The sequence below is a fragment of the Protobothrops mucrosquamatus genome, unplaced genomic scaffold (assembly GCF_001527695.2).
Source record: "Protobothrops mucrosquamatus isolate PMUCROS unplaced genomic scaffold, P.Mucros_1.0 scaffold315, whole genome shotgun sequence".
Classification (NCBI taxonomy): Eukaryota; Metazoa; Chordata; class Lepidosauria; order Squamata; family Viperidae; genus Protobothrops; species Protobothrops mucrosquamatus.
The window spans coordinates 672,052-691,952 of record NW_015386655.1 but is presented as its reverse complement, the minus strand read 5'-3'; the positions used below and the strand labels follow the sequence as shown (position 1 = coordinate 691,952).

The 19,901-nt window shown below is 40.4% G+C and overlaps 1 protein-coding gene across 10 annotated transcripts in view; it reads left to right on the top strand.

The window, feature by feature from the left end:
• ATP2B3 (ATPase plasma membrane Ca2+ transporting 3) overlaps positions 1-19,901 on the top strand; it is an 80,382-nt gene that overhangs the window by 41,689 nt on the left and 18,792 nt on the right. For all 10 annotated transcript variants that reach the window (XM_015815135.1, XM_015815131.1, XM_015815128.1 and 7 more), the window contains 8 exons: positions 2,464-2,643; positions 3,406-3,493; positions 3,710-3,816; positions 9,802-9,993; positions 15,660-15,873; positions 17,193-17,404; positions 18,569-18,676; positions 19,263-19,445. In XM_015815135.1, coding sequence (XP_015670621.1) covers positions 2,464-2,643; positions 3,406-3,493; positions 3,710-3,816; positions 9,802-9,993; positions 15,660-15,873; positions 17,193-17,404; positions 18,569-18,676; positions 19,263-19,445 — 1,284 coding nt within the window. The remainder of the gene's footprint in view (positions 1-2,463; positions 2,644-3,405; positions 3,494-3,709; positions 3,817-9,801; positions 9,994-15,659; positions 15,874-17,192; positions 17,405-18,568; positions 18,677-19,262; positions 19,446-19,901) is intronic.

Here is a 19,901-nt window from a genome sequence, read left to right as displayed (position 1 = left end):
TCCCATTTCTGAAGCTGAAACAGGACAGGACTATGGGTTCTGTTGGCTAATAAGTTCTTGACAGACTTGAACAATGGGCCCTATCCAACAAAATGAAATTTAATGTGGAGAAAAGCAAGGTTTTACACCTAGGCAAGAAAAACCAAAGATAAAAGTACAGATTAGGCGAAACCTGGCTCAAAGATTAACTATACGAGGGACCTTGGAGTTCTAGTGGATGCTTACTTAAACATGAGCCAGCAGTGTGCGGCAGCAGCCAAAAAAGCTAATACAATCCATCCTTGGTTGTATAAACAGAGGCGCAGAATCAAAATCCCATGAAGTATTAGTACCACTTTATAAAACCTTAGTAAGAATACTGCATCAGATTTGCTCACCACATTACAAAAAAGAGGTTGAGACTTTGGAAAATGTGCAGAAAAGAGCAACTAGCTGCTGGAGACTAAACATATGAAGAATGGTTATAGGAACTGGGTATGGCTAGTCTAGACAAAAGAAGGACTAGGGTGATATGATAGCAGTATTCCAGTATTTGAGGGGTTGCCACAAAGAAAGGGGGATCAACTTATTTTTGCAAAGCACCAGAAGGCAGGACAAGAAATGTAAGGAAACTAATCGAGAGAAGCAACCTGGAATTAAGGAGCACTTCCTAACAGTGAGGACAATTAACCAGTGGAACAGCTTGTCTTCAGAAGTTTTGAGTGTTTCAGAGAAAAGACTGAACAGCCACTTATCGCAAATTATATAGGGTCTCCTGCTTGAGCAGGGGGTTGGACTAGAAGACCTCCAAGGTCCCTTCCAGCTCTAGTCTGATTAAAATGATGGCAAAATCTTGGTATAGAGTCTCCTGCTTGAGCAGAGGGTTGGACTAGATCTCCAAGGTCTCTTCCAACTCTGTTATTATGTTATTTTGCTTTCAGCAGCTACTATGGCCTAGCAGGTAGAGTGGTGGATTTGGATCCAAAGAGAATTTTGCCAAACGCACACAGCTGCTTCAGTTCTGTAATATAGATAAAGTCAGAGTTGTGTAGAAATAGCCCAGAATTAAGCTTCCTAACAACAGCTTCTTTTTCATTTAAGAAAAATAAAAAGGGGGGAATCATGTTTTTAATCCTTTGGCTACAAAGACAAGTCTGGCAAAGCCTAGTGCATTTTTAGAAGCCAGAGAGAAGCTGGGGAAGTTGCTGGCCAAATCCATTGGGATTTCTGCGCTAAATAACAGCTCTCCCCCTTTTGCTAGCACTAGCAAAATAAGCATAATTGCTTCAGCTTTTTAAAAAGACATGAAGTACTTCACATGATCAAGTATTTGGATGTTAGTGCAGAAAACAAAGAACTAAGACATACATTTTAATTATCCTGTGCAAGGAAGTATTTTCATCATTTTGTGTGAAAATAAGATAAAGCTTTGCATCATGGATGGGCAACATGATTAAATAGAGTGAAGTCAATGAATAGTTTTCTTTCAATATGTACATATATAGATAGATTGTTTTTATGCTCAGTGTAATGACAATAAATTTCAACAAACCTGGCCTTAGGAGAAGGCTTTTTAAGATGAATAATATGTTTCCTATGCAGGATTGTGACATTAACCATCTATTTTAGTTGAGCATTGTAACTGTGACATAATATTAGGATATATGTCTATGGAGACTCTCAGTCATCCAGGTCATAGGTATCCCAAAGGTGCTTTTTCACGAGGCAACTGGTCTTCCTTGTTTTTCTTTTGAAGACGTTTCACTTCTCATCCCAGAAGCTTCTTCAGCTCTGACTGGATGATGGGGAATGGAAGGATTTCTACTCCTTGCAGACTCAGGTGACCCTGAAGACACAGATAAACCTCTAAGTGGCCTCAACGACTCTCTAAAAGAATGAAAATGACCAGCTGTCTGCAAGGAGTATAAATCCTTCCATTCCCCAAGCAGAGCTGAAAAGGCTTTTTGGATCAGAAATGAAACATCTTCAAAAGAAAAACAAGGAAGTCCAATTGCCTTGTGAAAAAGCACCTTTGCGATCAGGAAATATGTTTAGATGTATCTTAGCAGCCTGAATGACAAAAGCAAAAGTATGCTGAAGCTGGTCATTTTTATTTTAAAGAAAAAGACTGGGGTTATGATTTGGGTTTTTTCCCCTGGCTTCTACTTTCCCCACATTTGCTAGATGCTTTGGGGGGTGAAATAGTGATTAACTGATGACTTTGGAGATGAATCCAGCAAGGAAATCTGATTATGTTTTGGAAATGTAAAGCTGAGATTTCCAGTCTGGGCATCAGATTTAATACTGAGGTAGAAAACCAAGAAGCCTGCTATGTTATAAGCAATCGATGCCTTTAATTAGATTTATTTATTTAATTTATTTATTTAATTTAATTTATATGCCGCCCTTCTCCCTGCGGGACTCAGGGCGGCGCACAACATATTTAAAACAAAAGCATATATATGCCATGTGTCTATTTTCCAGGTGCCAGAGGCCATCCGCAAGTGCCAGCGTGCTGGCATCACTGTCCGTATGGTGACAGGAGACAACATCAACACGGCTCGGGCCATTGCTGCCAAATGTGGCATCATCCAACCAGGGGAGGACTTCTTGTGCCTGGAGGGAAAGGACTTCAACCGAAGGATCCGCAACGAGAAGGGAGAGGTATCAAAGAAGCTGTTTTTAAGTTTTTGGAAAGGTGCAACTCCTGCAATTCCAATGTCAGGGAGATAAGTTCTGAAATAGTAGCTTTCCTCATCAAAGGGCTTGCTCAAATGGAAGCTCATTTGGAGATAAGGAAGAGGATCCCCCTAAACAAGCGACCTTCAATTTGAACAAATCTCAGTTTTTCATGAACCCCAAATCATTAGGAACATTCTGAACACTCTTCACCTTTAAAAAAAAACACCCCACAAACAAAAAGTTATTGTGCCAGAGGGAAAGCTCTGTTCCTTTTTACTGATTGCCAAGCTATTTCTAGACTACCTATGTCATTCAACAGCATATGAGAAAGGATGTCACTCTTCTTACCTTCAATACTGTAATCGGCAAAAAATGACAATGAGTGTCAAAATTGGGAAAAACTGCATAAGTCTCAGCCCAGTTTGGAGAAAGGCCATAGCCCAAACTTCGTATGCAGAAAATAGGTCCACTCCATCCAGAGAGTGTGGAGGGCAGGGGAAGATCTATTGCCAAAAACTAGAGGATGCATATAAAAAATGGCCAGAATTTCCACACCAAGCACTTATAGCACCTCCAGAGTATCACCTAGCCATCCTAGCAGTGATATAAAGCCTGATTGCATTATTCTGGCCAATGATGGTTGGATGGCTCCAGAAGGTGCTGTAAATTGACAGTGCAGAAATGAGCTAAGGCAACTTCCTATTGTTCTCTTCTACTACACATACTACCTCTCTATGTTTATAGATAGAACAAGAACGCCTTGATAAAATCTGGCCAAAGCTGCGTGTTCTGGCTCGATCATCACCTACCGATAAGCACACCCTGGTGAAAGGTAAGATACCACCAATCTCTTCGTCCTCAGTCAAAATGGGGTGGTGGGAACCAGAATTCCCAGGATTTGGATTTATTTCCTGTTCCAAATCAAACTCCAGATATGCAGCCCAGAATGTCTCTGAAAGCATGTCCACCTAAAGGTGCAAACAGCTCTGGGATGTGTTTGGATCGTAGCCCACTCGCCACTAGCTAACTCACATTCTTGACCTTCAAGGCATCATTGACAGCACTATTGGGGACCAGCGCCAGGTAGTCGCTGTCACTGGGGATGGAACGAACGATGGACCCGCGCTCAAGAAGGCCGATGTGGGCTTTGCCATGGTAAGAGGAGTTGAACTGAATTCCCTCCCCTGTGTCCACAGGGACATCCACTTCACAGGGAACTAGGGTGAAGACAAACATAATATAAAAAGAGAGCTCACAGCATGTCCTTCATCTGTGGGATGAGCCCAGCATCCTCCTGGCGTCGCAGCTGCAATGACAGATGTACGTACTAGTTAACTCAATGCTGGCCCAGCCGTCATCAGTCCTTCCTTTCCCCTGTGCTTGGTACAGGCGGTCTGCCTTTTTAAAAAGCAAGCAAACACTGTATGTATGATTATCTGCTTATTGCCATTTTCGTGGAAATGAATACAAATTGCATGAGGGACCAGGGGGGCGAGGGAGGTGCCAGGGAGACATCATAGACATCAGTTAATGTTGCTTGCATAAGCAATTTCTGCAGATTTGCAGGAGGTTTTTTTTTCAGGATTTGACCTTGCAGATGAGCAGGTGACCTTGAACTGAAAAGAGAGGGCCCAAATCCAATGTAGCCTGCTACTCTGTATCCGCATTGATGCCAAAGTTATGAATCAGACGGATTAAATCCAACTTAAGGCCCTCAGCCATGGGAAACCATTAGCTAATTTGAATGTCAACCAAATACTTGGAGCTGGAACTTTTAAAAAGTATTAATGACTACGAGCTCAATAACACCATTCCAGCCCATTCCTACTGACCGTCAAAACGGTTCTGGATAAGTAGCAGCCAGTCTGCAATACGAGAGAGGAAAGATTGGAAAGTGTAGCTCTGTAGTTGTTGTTTTTTTCAGATCAGGAGCTGTGATGTCATTTGCAAAATAAGTGCTGGTCCCTCCTTTCTCTGGCAAGTAAGCAAGCTGGTAACAAGCATTTCAGAATTTCTTATTCTTTGTGCCAGATATTCAATACAGGAAGTCAAAAGAATAAACAGAACAAGTGCTGGTTAGATGTTTCTTTTCTCGCGTGGGATTTCTACTTCAGACTGGATCCTTTGCAAATTACTTAGAAATCTAGCTAAAACCCTAAAAGTTTATTTCAACTAGCTGAAGAACTTTGGGGTTTTTTTTAAAGAAAAAAAGTCAGAATATGTTATCAGTTGAACCAATTCAATGGGAAATGAGCACTACTGGTTTCAACTGAGTTTAGTCTGAGGTAAGTATGGATAGAAGTATAGACTTACTTCATTGGATATAAAATTGCTGATGTCTGTCTATGCATGGCAATATGAGCTTACCTAGTTCAAAATTTACCACTTTACTCATGAGTGCTGAGTGAATATATTCAGAATTAACAAGATTCCAATGCTCTCTGAGGCCTTTTTGATCTTTTTCATTGGTTGATTAATGGTATGTGGAAAGACCTTGGTATAATGGGCCAAGAAACGCTACATACGAAACAAGAGACGCCATAGCTGGGTACTGGGAGGGGTGAGAGGCTCAGAAAAAACCCTCCCTAGCTTCTCAGGCTGTAAAGAAGATGGCGGGAGAATTGATACTTGCAAGATTCTGTTAAGATAGCTTTACAGTTAAGTAAGGCTGACTGCGTAACGACTTTGTACATACTGTATATTGCATGCTAGCGGTCTATGCTAACAATGCTTTAGGGTAGTTTCATTTAGGGCTGGGTTGAAAACAGTTGCCTCATTTGTATACAAGAACAAAACATCAACATCCAGTCCCCTTAATTCCCCACTCTGATTTGTCTTTATGATATCGTGACCGGATTGACTATACACTGATGCTGTGACACTGTCATGTAAGTTCTAGGAATTCTGACTGAAATCTCTAAGCTAAAAAGAGGTACAAACATTTTTATTTGTTTGTTTTAAGATTCCAAAAAGGCTGCTGACTTGAGAAGTGTGAGAAATAGGAAATTGGGAGGCAGTAACTTATTCCAGGAATTATTTTTCTGGTTATTATATATTTATAACTCACTCCTAGACAGGATCAGCACTAAAGACATAGAAATCTTCTAAACAGCTGATCCCTGGTATGCCAAAACAACAATAATGACACTATTTCTTCCCCTCTTATGAAAGTGGATTGATGATATCTGAGAAAGGGGTCAAGATTGGAATTTTAGCAAACATTTATTTTTATTGAGGGATTTTTTTTAGTGGGCATTTAAACTATCAATGCAAAATATCATGCCAAAGGCCATCAATACCTGTAGACTAGTTTATTTTCCTGGGATTTAGAAGAATCTCTTTAAATAGGATTCATGTATATTTTGTACATGAAAAGGAATTCCTGGTAAAAATGCCAGGAGTAACTTTAATTTTTATTAGGTTTTTTTAATCCCACTTTTATTACTTTATAAGTACCTCAAAGTGGCAAATATACATAAAACTCCTTCCTCCTCCTATTTGCCCCACCATAACAACCCTATGGAGGCGGGTTGGGCTGAGGGAGAATGACTAGCCCAAAGTCACCCAGCCAGCTTTCATGCCTAAAGCATTATATTAAAGTATACATTATGAAGTTTGCTGTGTGATTGTTCTTTGGGGAGGTGAAATAGTTTGATACAACACTTTATTTTCCAGTCCACTGAACAATTGTACCTTTTCACTTGACAAATAGGCTCCAGGAAATTAAGCCCTTAGGAGATCATAAGATGAATGATGAAGGAGAATTTGTGTAGTTGCCAGGCAGATCCTTCTTCTCCACCTCTTTCTTCCCATATCACTTAGCCTGATAAAAATGTTTTGGGAAACTCAAAAACATGCAGACTTTTTTGTGCTATATTATTTGGTCCTGATTTCTTTAGTGACTAGAAATTCTCTAAAATGCCAGTGGGCTTTTTTTTCCTTTTGCAGAATTGTCTGAATTCACAACTCATTAGTACAAAACATATCTGATTAGGGAGAAAGGGTGATATGGAAACATTTCAGGTGAAAAACATTTCTGAAGTGTTTTAGTGGCAACTGTTGAAAACTTTCAAAACTATCTTATACTAGGAACACTTTGATAAATACTCAGGGAAATAGAATTTCTGTCATTACAATATAGCAGGGCTAGGCAATTTAGTGTAGAAGTATCCCTTGAGAATCAGATGCTGTGTAGCTGCAGAGTATCAGAAACAGACCAGCTGGTGGGGGGATCAAGAAGGTTTGGAGGAACCAGGCTGACTGCATTGGCAGTGGGTGTGGGTTTTAAAGTTTACTTTAGTTTGTTTTGAGTCGGGTGAGGGGAGTTGGTGGGTATGACAACGGCATGAACCTGGAACAAAGGGATTGGAGAACTGGGGGGAGGGAGAAAGGAGAGGGAAGGTGGTATGATTGAAACTGTGATGGGCAGGGGTAGATATGATAGGAGGTAACTATACTTATTAGGTGCTGTGAATGCTGATCTCTTAGCAGCTTTTAATATCATCAAGCATGGCGTTCTTCTAGACTGGCTGTGGAGGTTTGGAGTGGAAGGCACTAGCTGTTCACTTCCTTCCTCAATGGCCATTCCCTATTGGTGCTAAGAACGAAGAAGTCATATCTGCAGCTCTCACCTATGGAGTGCCTCCAGGTTCAAGCCTCTCGGCCCTCCTGTTTAACATCTACATGAAACCATTGGTGAAATCAGATGTCAGTTCGGAACTTTATTTCAATCATTGACCAATAACAGTGCATTGTCACTATGCCGGTGATACCCAATTGTACATCTTAACTTGAGTGGTGCAGTTGAAGTTGCCAATGTAATGGCCCTGTGTCTGGAGGCTCTGGATAAGGAGGAACAGACTCAACCCTGACAAGAGTGAATGGCTAAGTCTGAGTTATTTTCATCTTTAATTTTGGTTTGGCTTGTACTTCTCCATCCAAGACTATTGTGCAACTTGGGGAGGGGGGGTTCTCCTGGAGCTGCATCTTTTCTTTGACTAGAAGACTCTTCAGATGGTCACTCATGCCTGGCCACCTTGCAATTGAACTATTGCAATGCACGCAGTTTTCCTGAACATCATCCAGAAGCTACGGCTGGTCCAAAATGCAGTGATGCAGGTAGAAATGGATGCGTGCATTACATCTGTGTGTCATCACTACCTCAAGAGCTGCATTGATTACCAGCTGGCTTCTAGGTGCAATTCAAGGTGCTGCACATCTCCTATAAGACTCTTCATGGCACTGGGCCTGGTTCTTTGTATCTATTTAGTACAATTGGGCAGAGTGGGTATATTGCAGTTCTTTCAGTTAAATGTCATCTTGTGGGATTTAAAATGCATGCCTTCTCTGTTTTGGTGCCTGTCCTCTGGAACATCATAACCCCAGAAATATATATGGGTCCCACCCTTAAATATTCTATAGATTTCTGACAACCTGACTCTCTTCCCAGATCTGGGGTTAGAGTGGGACCCCTGGCCTTATTTGGTTATTTGTGTGGTTTTGTATAGGCTTTCTTGTTTTTCTTTTATATTATGTATTCTTTTAAAACTGTAAGTCACCCAGAGTCATTTTGGAATTGCTACTCTCTAGAACACAGAACTGGGTTCTACAGTTCCTGAGACATTCAAATGTATGTGTATGCATGCCTGTGTATTTGTATCAAAGGTCCTGTTTCTCTTCTTATTCAAATTCTCCTGGCTGGCTGGATGACTACCTAGTTATCTTTCTTAGCCTTGTAGAATATAATGCTATCTTTTTTCTCTTTAATGGGTAGGTCTATTTAGAAACTTCCTGGAGAAACATATATCAGGAGAACTCTGGTAGTATCTTTTCCAACTAACACATTTTTAAAAATCAACTTTCATAAACTCTAGCTCACTTCATCAGAATGATGGAGTAACTAAACTGATGTAGAATTTAAATTGGGGGGGAGGAGGAAAGGAGGCTTCACCCCTATTTAAATGCTACATCTGTTTAACTACTCCACACTTCTGATGAAATAGCTGACAAAAACTTATTCTTTTTAATAAAATTTCTTAGTTGGAAAAGGTGCTACCAAATTTCTGACTTTTAGTTACCGTACACTAATATAGTTGTCCTCCTACAGTGTTTACTAAATAACATAGGGAAAGAAAAGCAATAAATAAATCAGGCGCTGGTGCTTATTTCTCCTAAGGAAGAGGATACATCGGTAGAGAGATCAGAGGAGAGAAAAAGAATGTCAAAAGGAATGGCTTTGCGGGTGGGAAGAAGAATCAGGGATACCCAGGAATACTTGTGGGGAATCTCTAGCAGGTATCTTTTATAGGACCAATCAAACTTAGCTGCCTTCTCAAATGGAAGGAGCATACAACCAATAGTATGTCACACTGCAGAGTCTCAACCCACACCTTACTCATCTTGGCCCAGAAAAAACTCTGCCGATGTTAAGCAGACAGTGCTTGATTTGGATGTACAAAACAACAAGTTAAAAACTCTACCACGACTCTAGAGACTTTGGCCTCTAAACGTTGTGATCATCCTGTCCCTGCTCCTCATAAAAGGGAGTTCACATTGGCAAGATCACTTATTAGGAATACCTACCCATGTGTTGAGTGATGGAGGTTGAGGCACTTGTGCATGTTTTATTGAACTGTCCTTTATACCTGACCTGGTGTGCAGAGTTAATTTCTCCCCCTACCTAGCCAATGCTTGGGCTGGTCCTAATAAGAGATTGCAAGTTTTTTAATTAAACAATCAGCCTAGTGAAATCTCCAGGAACATTGCCATTTTCTCCCCTTACTGTTAGGAGGCACCTAGTTTGAGCTCTGTCAAGAAAATAATAGATTTTGATAAACATGCTAGGTTATGAAGTTTGATTCTGTTATGATTTCTCTCCTGGCTTTATTGCTTTGAGTAATATTGTTCTGTTACAATGTAAATTTCCAGCCTACAACCATAGAGTAAATCAATAAATAATCCTAAATAAATATGTGTGTTTTAATTGCATAGAGTTAGCAATGGATGAATTAGATCAATGAAAATACTATTAGAATACACAACTATTGGGATCATTATAGTCCTAAGAGAAAAAGAGAGAATTTTTTTTGCCCATTACAAAAAGAAGAATGTACCAACTATCTACTTTCGTGTCATCCTCAGGGCATAGCAGGCACTGATGTAGCGAAAGAGGCCTCTGACATCATCCTGACTGATGACAATTTCTCCAGCATCGTCAAGGCGGTGATGTGGGGTCGCAATGTTTATGACAGCATCTCCAAATTCCTGCAGTTCCAGCTCACTGTCAATGTGGTGGCCGTCATCGTAGCCTTCACTGGGGCCTGCATCACCCAGGTGGGCTGCATTGCAAGATGGAGCAGTAAATGGAAGATGAAGGCCTAGATGGTCTAAAAATTGGAAAAATATACAATGGGACGTTTGGAATTATCTGTTCCAGCTGTTTCTCCCATCCCAGGGGGAAAAGTATGTGAGTGTGTGTCTTAGATGACTGAATAGAAAATGAATATTCAAAGATGAGAGAGATTAAAAGAAGGAGAGAGAATCCCTCATCAAATCATGATAAAACTCTGCTCCATGCAAGAATACAAAAAGATTCTCAAATGAGGGCTGTCCAGTGCAGGTCCCATTACCTCCCTGAGTAATTAGTTTCACCACTGAACTTCTCTTACTGCTAAGAAGGGTTTCCAATTGTTCATTAAATTTGCCCAATTACTCACAAACTTGTGTTATTGGGTCAGTCCATTTAATGATTATATACTGGAATTTGCTTTTCTGTAACTTAAATCCATTAATCTTCCCTCTGAGATGATAGAAAACAGGTTTTAGTATTCTTCTGTGCAACATCATTTGGAGAACAGAATACACTGAACAGCAACACATTTGGGGGAGAAACCCTTGCAGCTGGTATGGCAAGAGTTGGTACATTCAAATGACTCTTTGGCTCTCTACCTAACCTACTTTTTTTTCCATTTTGACTGAAGAAGTTATTTGGATGAGTAACGAAACGTCTCAGTTTCATAAATTTTGGTTGAGTTGCCATGATTTAACTTTTTTAGATCCTTTGGCCTGGATGATTGGGTCTTCATTTACACTGTAAAACTACATTCTCATATTTGGCTGAGGGTGGGGGACTTATAAAGCCACTCTAAAAAGGAAATGCATATGTCTTTTGTGATACACATTATTGTAACCTTGCTGGGGGAATTCTGGGAGTTGAAATCCACCCATCTTAACCCATCTTAAGGTTGAGAAACACTGCTCAATGGTAAAATTCCCTGATGTCAAAGGCCATATAGGGTCTGACAAACAGAGGCAATGGACATTGCAGTTAGATAAATCAGCTTAAAATCGTCCAAAGACTTGATCAGTGGATCTTGGTTCAATCCACAAAATCGGTGATAGATACATGAAATTATTAGGTGGAGGGGAGGTTATTGCCACACAATCTGCTATTTTCTACAAATGACAATCTTGAGTAAATGGTCAGCAAAGCATTTCCAGCTAAGAAATATGCATGCAGGCATCACTCTTTTTTAGATGTATTTCTTTATTTAAGTTTAGGTTACACCTAGAGTCAAACATGCTTCAGCTCCAATTATTCACAACTTGTGTTATTGAGTCAGTCCATTTAATGATTATATGCTGGATTGAGGAACACACAACAGTGTAGAGTCAAATAATCCCCATGAAATTTAAAGCACAGATGAAAAGGGTAAAAAAAATATGCCTTCATCTTTCCCTGCTTTGATTAGACTTGTGATGAAGCTTGACTCTATTTTATTTTTTTATTTATTCCACTTTCTTTCCATACTACCCTTCAATAAAGCTTCCAGGGCAATTTACAAAAGCTAGTTAAAATAAATAATAAAACATGACAACATGTAAATAAAACTGAAAAGAAAGCCTGGGAAAATTAAAAATTCAACACAGTCTCTTTCAGGTTGCCCTCTAGGTGATCCCAGATGATAAGGGCAAAATACGTTGTAGAAAATGTAAAGAAACAGGATACAGATAGTCCTTGACTTGCAACAGTTTGTTAAGTTACAACAGCACTGAAAAATGTTTTTCACACTTACAACCTTTGCAGCATTCCCATGGTCCCATGATAAAAATTCAGATGCTTGGCAATTGATTTATATTTATGACGGTTTCAGTGTCGGGTGGGGGGGGTCATGTGATCACCTTTTGTGATCTTCTAACAAGCAGTTAAACTCAGTTAACAAATGTCTCATTTAGCCACAGAAATTTTGGGATCAATTATGGTCGTAAATCGAGAACTACCTACATATTTGATCCTTAATAGACCTCACTAGCGACATTTTGAAATATAAAGAATTAATAGTTTTCTTTCTGGTTGCAGTGAGACAGATAGTAGCAAGATCCTGGAAATCAGGAAAGGATCTGAATAATTCTATATGATGGCAGAGATGCTAGAAAAGCACTCTAATGGAAAATCCAACTTAAAAAGATGGTAGTGATGTATGAAGATAAAATACAAGATGATTTTTTTTATTTCATCTGGTTTAAACACAGGCATAATGATTGTCTACTACCCAAGTCCAGAATTCTAAATAATTTAATTAAATAAGGCTATTTGTATTTTGCATGTATATATACTCCACTGTATTATCATTTGTTATTTGTTAATAAATTTAAATTTTAAAAAAATTTAAACAAACAGATGGTGAGGGCAGCTGGACGAGATCTTCCAACATTATCATGACTATACAGGTAGTAAAGCAGATTTTTCTTTCAGATACTTGATTCCTAAATTTCCACCACTGGTCATAGCTTTCTCCAATTGAGTATCTGTACAGGTGTGTGACAAATCCCAAAATTCTGTCCCCAGATATAAAGATTCAGAAGAAGGCTTCAGAAAGAGCCGCCTGGCAATTCCTTCCTTGCTAATGAAAAGATCTGGCTGTTTGCTGGTTCATGGAAATACAGTCAAAACTAAAACTTGGACTCCTACATAATATTGTGTGTGTGTGTGTGTGTGTGTGTGTGTGTGTGTGCAAATGTGTTGTGTGTGTGTGTGCACGTGCCTTCAAGTCAGTGTTGACTCCTGGTGATTGCCTGGACAAGTCCCTGTAGTTTTTTTGGTAAGATTTTCACAAGTAGCTTGTCCTTGTCGCCTTCTTAAGAGACAAGAGTATGTGACTAGCCTAAGATCACCAGGCCAGTTTTGTAATTAGGGCAGGTTTAGAATTTATGGTCTAACCTGGGGTGTTAACCACTACATCAAACTGACTTTTCTATAATAATCTATTGGGATATAAAGTGGTTGGACGCTGGGAAATAGTTGAATACTTCCAACCATGTCCCTTTCATCTCAGCACATCTTGCCAAAGAGACTGTGAGAATCGTGCTTGGAAAGGAAATTAATTTGGGTTTAATCAGAAGCCAGGAGCCTGGCACCAGCCAGCATGCAGTTCTAACACATCTGGAGGGCACTGAGCTCAGAATGTTTTTAACACGTTGGCATGTATTAAACAGAATAGAAAATGATTTTTGAAAGATTCCATCTGTCATGTGTAAGATTTTACTGAAAATGAGGTTGACCCCAAATTCCACCTCAATTTAGCAATTTCTCTTTTAGCAATGAACTAGGGTGATGGAAGGATTCAAGAGTGGGGATGACAGTTACACAGACACCCACACATACACATCCTTACACACATATGCACACTTTATTCCTATAACTGTCTGTTGCCTTAGTAGTTGTACAAAGATATATATATGGTATATCCACATACATACATACATACATACATACATACATACATACATACATACATACATACATACACTGTGTCCTCAGGAGATATCCTGGATTATCCACTTACCTCCCAGTTAGTAGTACCTCTCATAACTTTAATCTCTGAACTAAATGCATTTATTGCCATTTCATTTCAGAAAAATGTGTGTGTTTGTATGTGTGTGTAAAAATAATTAGATGAACATCTGCTAATGTATACTATTAATCTAACTGTAAAGCATTTTTTAAATGATAAAAAAATTATGCTATATTAGAATTAGCAGAATGAGCTCCAGCAGCCCCCAATATTAATAGTGGGTGTGTTGGCTGCTTTTCCCAATCATTTGCCAATCATTTCCCAATCATTTGCCATTCTAAGTCAGTGATGGCGAACCTTTTAGAGACCGAGTGCCCAAACTGCAACCCAAAACCCACTTATGCATCGTCGGGTGCCGGGTGGGTGTGGCCCATTGGGTGGGCGTGGCTGCGGTGATAACAGCAGACTGGGTGGGACTAAAAAGTTCAATCAATCAATTCCAACTTTGCAAGATCTTTTTTTTCCCGCGAGAAGTTGAAATTGACTGATTGATTGAACCTTTTTTTTTTTTTGCACACGGTGGCGGAGGCCTAAAGCGAAAAGGTTTTATAAAACCCAGCTGAAGGCCTAGGACTGGGGCGACGGCGCGCGTGCCCACAGAGAGGACTCTGAGTGCCGCCTCTGGCACCTGTGCCATAGGTTCACAACCACTGCTCTAAGTAGTCATCTAAAAGGTTGAATCATGGCAACTGGACCAAAATTGATTAATCTGAGACGTTTCACTTCCCATCCAAGAAACTTCATCAGTCAAAAAAAAATTAAAAAAAACTCTGCCTATTTTTTTTTTTTTTTTTGACTGATGAAGCTTCCTGGATGGGAAGCGAAATGTCTTAGATTAACCAATTTTGGTCCAGTTGCCATGATTCCTTTTAGATACCTAAATGATTGAGTTTTCATTGACATTTCTAAGTAGTTATCTTCTTCTTCCTCCTCCTACCCCCCCCCCAAGCATCCTTCGTCCTTCTGCTCTACCACTCAAGGAAAGGAGCACAAGGATTGTGCTAACAAGGATAGGCATTGCACCCAATCCTCCTGTTTCTCCCATAAAAAGGGAAAGAATCTGCTTATTAACTCAGTGACAGAAACATGCTGCAAATATTGAAGTAAAGACATTCTCGTTTGCACTATTGTTGTACTGAATCACTCTTTTAATCCAGATTATTACATATCAGATCCTAATTAGACTGTGAAAAGCAGACTGAATCAATAGACATTTGAAATCTGTACTCCAGGTCATAGCTCTGGCTAATCTAGCCCAATGATTTATATTCTGATATCAGTGTATCTCACAAATCTCCAGAGTAGAGTGAGAGTGACTCAGTTCAAGGCAGATACTCGGTTCCCAACTCCTTGTTAATTTTAACGCTACTGCAGAGATTTCCAGAGGAAAATAACAGGCAGGAGATATCATAGGTAAAGGAGTTAACTTTCTCCCTACCTGTCAATTGTACCTTGCAAGTTAATCCCAAACTGTACAATACAGTACTCTGTTCACTGTCATCTTCTATTTAAAGGACTATCCAATTCAATCCAGTTTAAAATAAAAGAATAATAATGGAGCACAAGAACGAGTCTTTGGAGCTGTCCATCAACAGGTAAATTCAGGAAAGCAAGACTTGTCTTGTTTTGTCCTTTCATTCTTGATGGATTCCTTCTCCTCCTCCTTTTGATTTCAAGGCAGCTATTCATAAGCTTAGCTCTTAGCTGAAGCACAGACACAGGCTGAAATTCAAAAGTAATCTGACAGCAGCTTTTTTGCCTTACAAGCTAACCAACATGCTACCAGATACCTTCTGAATTTTGATTACCATAGAGTAGCATTGCTGCTCTCCCACAAGGTCTCAGTCTCTCTTGAGATCTTCTGCCTGGAATTGCCCCTTATGATGATACATAGATCAATATATTGATGATGTTCACCTAATACACCTCAAGTACCAGAAGCCTAGTACTGACTGTGGGTTTTGTTTTTTTAAAAAAAGCCTGGATTTGTGAATTGACCCATTGTTGGTAGCAACAGAAAGTTTGTTCATTGGTATAATGTCTTAAGGTGGATAGAGTATGCTTAGTATGCCTGGAGGTGGATGAGTGTATGCTTCCTTCACTTCCGGGAGATGTTACAATTTTCCTTCTCGATTTCTCCTAAAGGATTCTCCTCTCAAGGCAGTACAGATGCTGTGGGTGAACCTCATTATGGACACATTTGCTTCCTTGGCCCTTGCCACCGAGCCCCCAACTGAGGCCCTGTTGCTGCGCAAGCCATATGGACGCAACAAACCCCTCATATCCCGGACCATGATGAAAAATATTTTGGGCCATGCTGTGTACCAGCTCATTATCATCTTCACTCTCCTCTTTGTAGGTGAGTTTATAAGTGAACTATAGAAGAGTAGAGGGTAAAAGGTTGGAGATCTCCACTTACTGTCCCAGAAGTTTTCTGGATTTCTATGGACTAGTTTTGCCTCATCATGGGGAATTCAGTAGTTATGGCTATTCACATCTCTCTTCCAGGGGTATCTTATCCCTAACTCCTGGCATGTGAGGGAGAGTTTTACAACCTGTGCTACTTTTGGGGGGGGCAAATTTAAAGGGAAGAAAGGGGAGAAAAATAATTCCATAGAGCCCCCTGTTTGTCCTGTAGCATTAGGGCATACAGACAAGGTAACCTGTCCTCCACTTTTGAGGAAAAAAAGATCAACTTCACAAGGTATAAATAGAATCAAACTTTAGTTGGTGAGGTAAAAAGCAAGAAATAAAAAATTCTTTTCAAACTTTAACAAAATTAGCGATGGGGGGGATCAAAACAGAGTATTGCTAAAACCACAGTCCATATTTTGAAAATGCTACTGGAAAAGGGTAAGCTCTGATGAAGAGGCTGCTCCTCTAAACTAGGAAGCAGTAAAGATATTCCAAGTTAAAAAGTTGATGCAAAAATGTTCCAAGTTCCAAGCCCTAAGCGACTGAGCTTGTATAGAAACAACGGATACCAGAGATGATGAGAATTCACTAAAACTAAACCTAGCAGAATTCTTAGCTAACCTTTTCCCCATTTCTCTAAAGAATAGATTGTGCTTGAATCAAATTCCTTTAGATTCAACTGTTAACTGGAAATTCCATTCTAATCAGAGCTGGAGGAAAAGCTTCGTTCTTTCTCTCCCATCCACCATAACACACGCCCACACGTTCCTTTTCTCCTGGAGTACTGCCTGCCCTTTCCAAGAGAACCAAAGCTCTTCCCCATGAAAAGAGAGGAGTTGAGGGAGAAGCCCCCTTTGTTACATGCTATAGTAAGTAAGATCCCTCCTACAAGAAGTTTTGCATCCCGCAAGAAGATCTAGGATTCCAATCCCAACACATTGATTTGAATGCCTGAGCTGGCAGCTTGTCATCTGTCATGAGGGGCTGATAGATAAGCAGCAAGAGTGAATCTGGGGTGGGAGTTTACCTGTCCATTCAGTACAAGACCAAACTGGAACTTTGGTGGAGAGATGAATTTGGCTGGTTGGATTGGGCATTCTCGGTCCATGATGCATTGCTTTACTCCCTTTCCTGGGGTGGGAGCTTACCTGTCCATTCAGTACAAGACCAAACTGGAACTTTGGTGGAGAGATGAATTTGGCTGGTTGGATTGGGCATTCTCGGTCCATGATGCATTGCTTTACTCCCTTTCCTTACCTGCAGGAGAGGTTATATTTGACATCGACAATGGCCGCAATGCTCCCCTGCATTCTCCGTCCTCGGAGCATTACACCATCATCTTTAACACCTTTGTCATGATGCAGCTCTTCAATGAGATCAATGCCCGCAAAATCCATGGAGAGCGCAATGTCTTTGATGGCATTTTTGGCAACCCCATCTTCTGCAGCATTGTTTTGGGCACCTTTGGCATACAGGTATAAGCTTGCTGCAACCAGTTGTGAAAAGATGGATGAATGTAGAAAAAGATGCAAAAGAGGCGTGTACTTCCTCTTTCTGTGGACTTCCACAGCCTGGAAGTGCTGAGCAGGCAACTCTCAGATTCTTAGCCAGGATGGTCAGTGCTCCCATCCTAGTTAATCCCAACACATTTAAGGGTAGCTAGTCAGGAAAGCTGATGTATAACTATAAATGAATAGTTCAGTAGCTGAACTACTGAATATTTCGGTGTGTGTCTCTCTCTCTGTCTGTCTATCTTTCTGTGTCTGGATCTGTGTCTGTATGAAATGTGAATGTTTATGCATGCTTCAGTAGATCGTAGTTTCACATTTCACATATAGACAAAGTAGACAAAGTAACTGCCCTAAGTATGCATCCTGACAGTGAGGACTACAACTGGAAGGAAAGACAGGGAAGACAGGGAGAAGCAAAGTTGGCAAAAGATAAATATATTAAAATACAAGTTATGTGTAGACACACGAATAGTATAAAGAGTAAAGATTATCATCATGGAAATAATGCACAAATGGTTATCTGGACAAATAGACACTGAGTCATTTTTTAAGCCCAAAGCAACAAGATAACATTGGGAAGAGAATCAGGCAGATGCTTTCCTGACTCACAGTAAATATAAAAAGTGGGAGGAGGGGCAGCACAACCAGACTTGCAAGTTTGTTATTACAGCCAATGTCTATTAAAGTAACTTTAACATCTATCCATGCATCCATGTATCCAGCCATTTACCAGCCTCATTAGGTAGACTAGAGCATGAAATGCTCTGGTCTACCTAGTGAGGCTGGTAGATGGGTGGATGCATGGATGGATGCATGGATTATTTGTATTTAGACAGTTTGTCTCAGAGATTTTACTTGCGCTGAGCTTTATGGTCTCCTCCTCAGACCTCAGGTGCTTCTTGCCCTGCAACACATAATATTTTGGTCCTTTGGACCTTTGTTTCCAATCCCTTTTCTTACATTTACCTGATGATTTGGTTCCTCAGAACCTGGATCTGTTCTGATCAGTTTTTTGTCCTGCACATGACCCTGATTTTCCTTCTGTCCTGTTCAGGCAAGCCTCTTGTAGTACTAAAAAGTTGGCTCTCAACTTACCATCCCTCTCTTCCCCCCACCCCCATCCCACAGATCGTCATTGTGCAGTTTGGGGGAAAGCCATTCAGCTGTTCTCCACTGAATGCAGAGCAATGGCTGTGGTGTCTTTTTGTGGGCTTCGGGGAACTCGTCTGGGGACAGGTAAGGAAATCATTTTCATTTACACTGGTATAGGCTCTACCTTACTTCTCCATCTGTACTGGTGTTTCCTTCCAGGACTTGTTTTCAGAATTATGCCCCAAAAATATGAAACAGGAGAGAAGAAAAACTTCTCCTAATCATTTTTGCTGCACCATTTATAGACTCTCTCTTTCCTCCCATACTTGTCTATCCCACCTTCCTTCTTTTTTTTTTAAGTGAAAGTTTTAAATTTCAAATTTGTCCATAGATAAGATGCTCCAGATTTATAAAACTGTTGCTGCTCCTTTTCACCCATTGCCCTATAGATTTACCTAAAATTATTATACGACTTTTATATTACAACTGTATGTTTTTGTAATGTGGTATAACCTAGAGTACTTCCTAATTACCCCTAGCATGGAATATGTTTTTTTCCCACATCCATGGCCTATTGAGCTGTTGTTTTCATTAAACAGTCTAGGGTTGCCCCATGGTCCATTCCTATTACTATTTTTTTTTCCTGAAAAATGTTGAAACTGAGCAGTAGATTTCTTCTACAGAGGAAAGACTGAAAAGTAGCCTAGGTGATTTACTCCCCCCACTGCAGGTCATTGCCACCATCCCTACCAGCCACCTTAAATGCCTGAAGGAAGCAGGACATGGTCCTGGTAAGGATGAGATCACAGATGAGGAAATGGCTGAGGATGAGGAGGAAATTGACCACGCCGAGCGGGAGCTGCGCCGTGGCCAGATCTTGTGGTTCCGTGGCCTCAACCGCATCCAGACCCAGGTATGAAACAGTGAGGAGGAGCCTCCTTGCCTCTGACTCTGACTAGTGCTTCCCTCCCCACCCCCTTACCCAATCCTTCCTTCGCTTTAGCGGTGACTTGAAGACCAATCTTTCACCTGGTTATCTCCTACCCCTTCCCAGGACATGGTGGTTTCACCCTGATGCTCATGCCTGGTGGGGAGAGAGAGAGAGACCTTTAATGCTAGGCTTAATTTTCACACTGCCTTGTTTCAAGAGAATAAACTAAAGAATGCCGCGCTTGGATGCATGAACAGGGGCAGCGTATAGAAGCAGAAATGGGATGGTGATTTTTTGTTTGTTGGTTGGTTCGTTGTTGTTGAGCTACTTAAAAATTGTCCAAGAAAAAGACAGGAAATCTGTAACTAAGACAGTAACAGCAATTGTTACAATAATACCACAGCCATTGTAGTACCAGTACCAATAAGAAAAATTGCA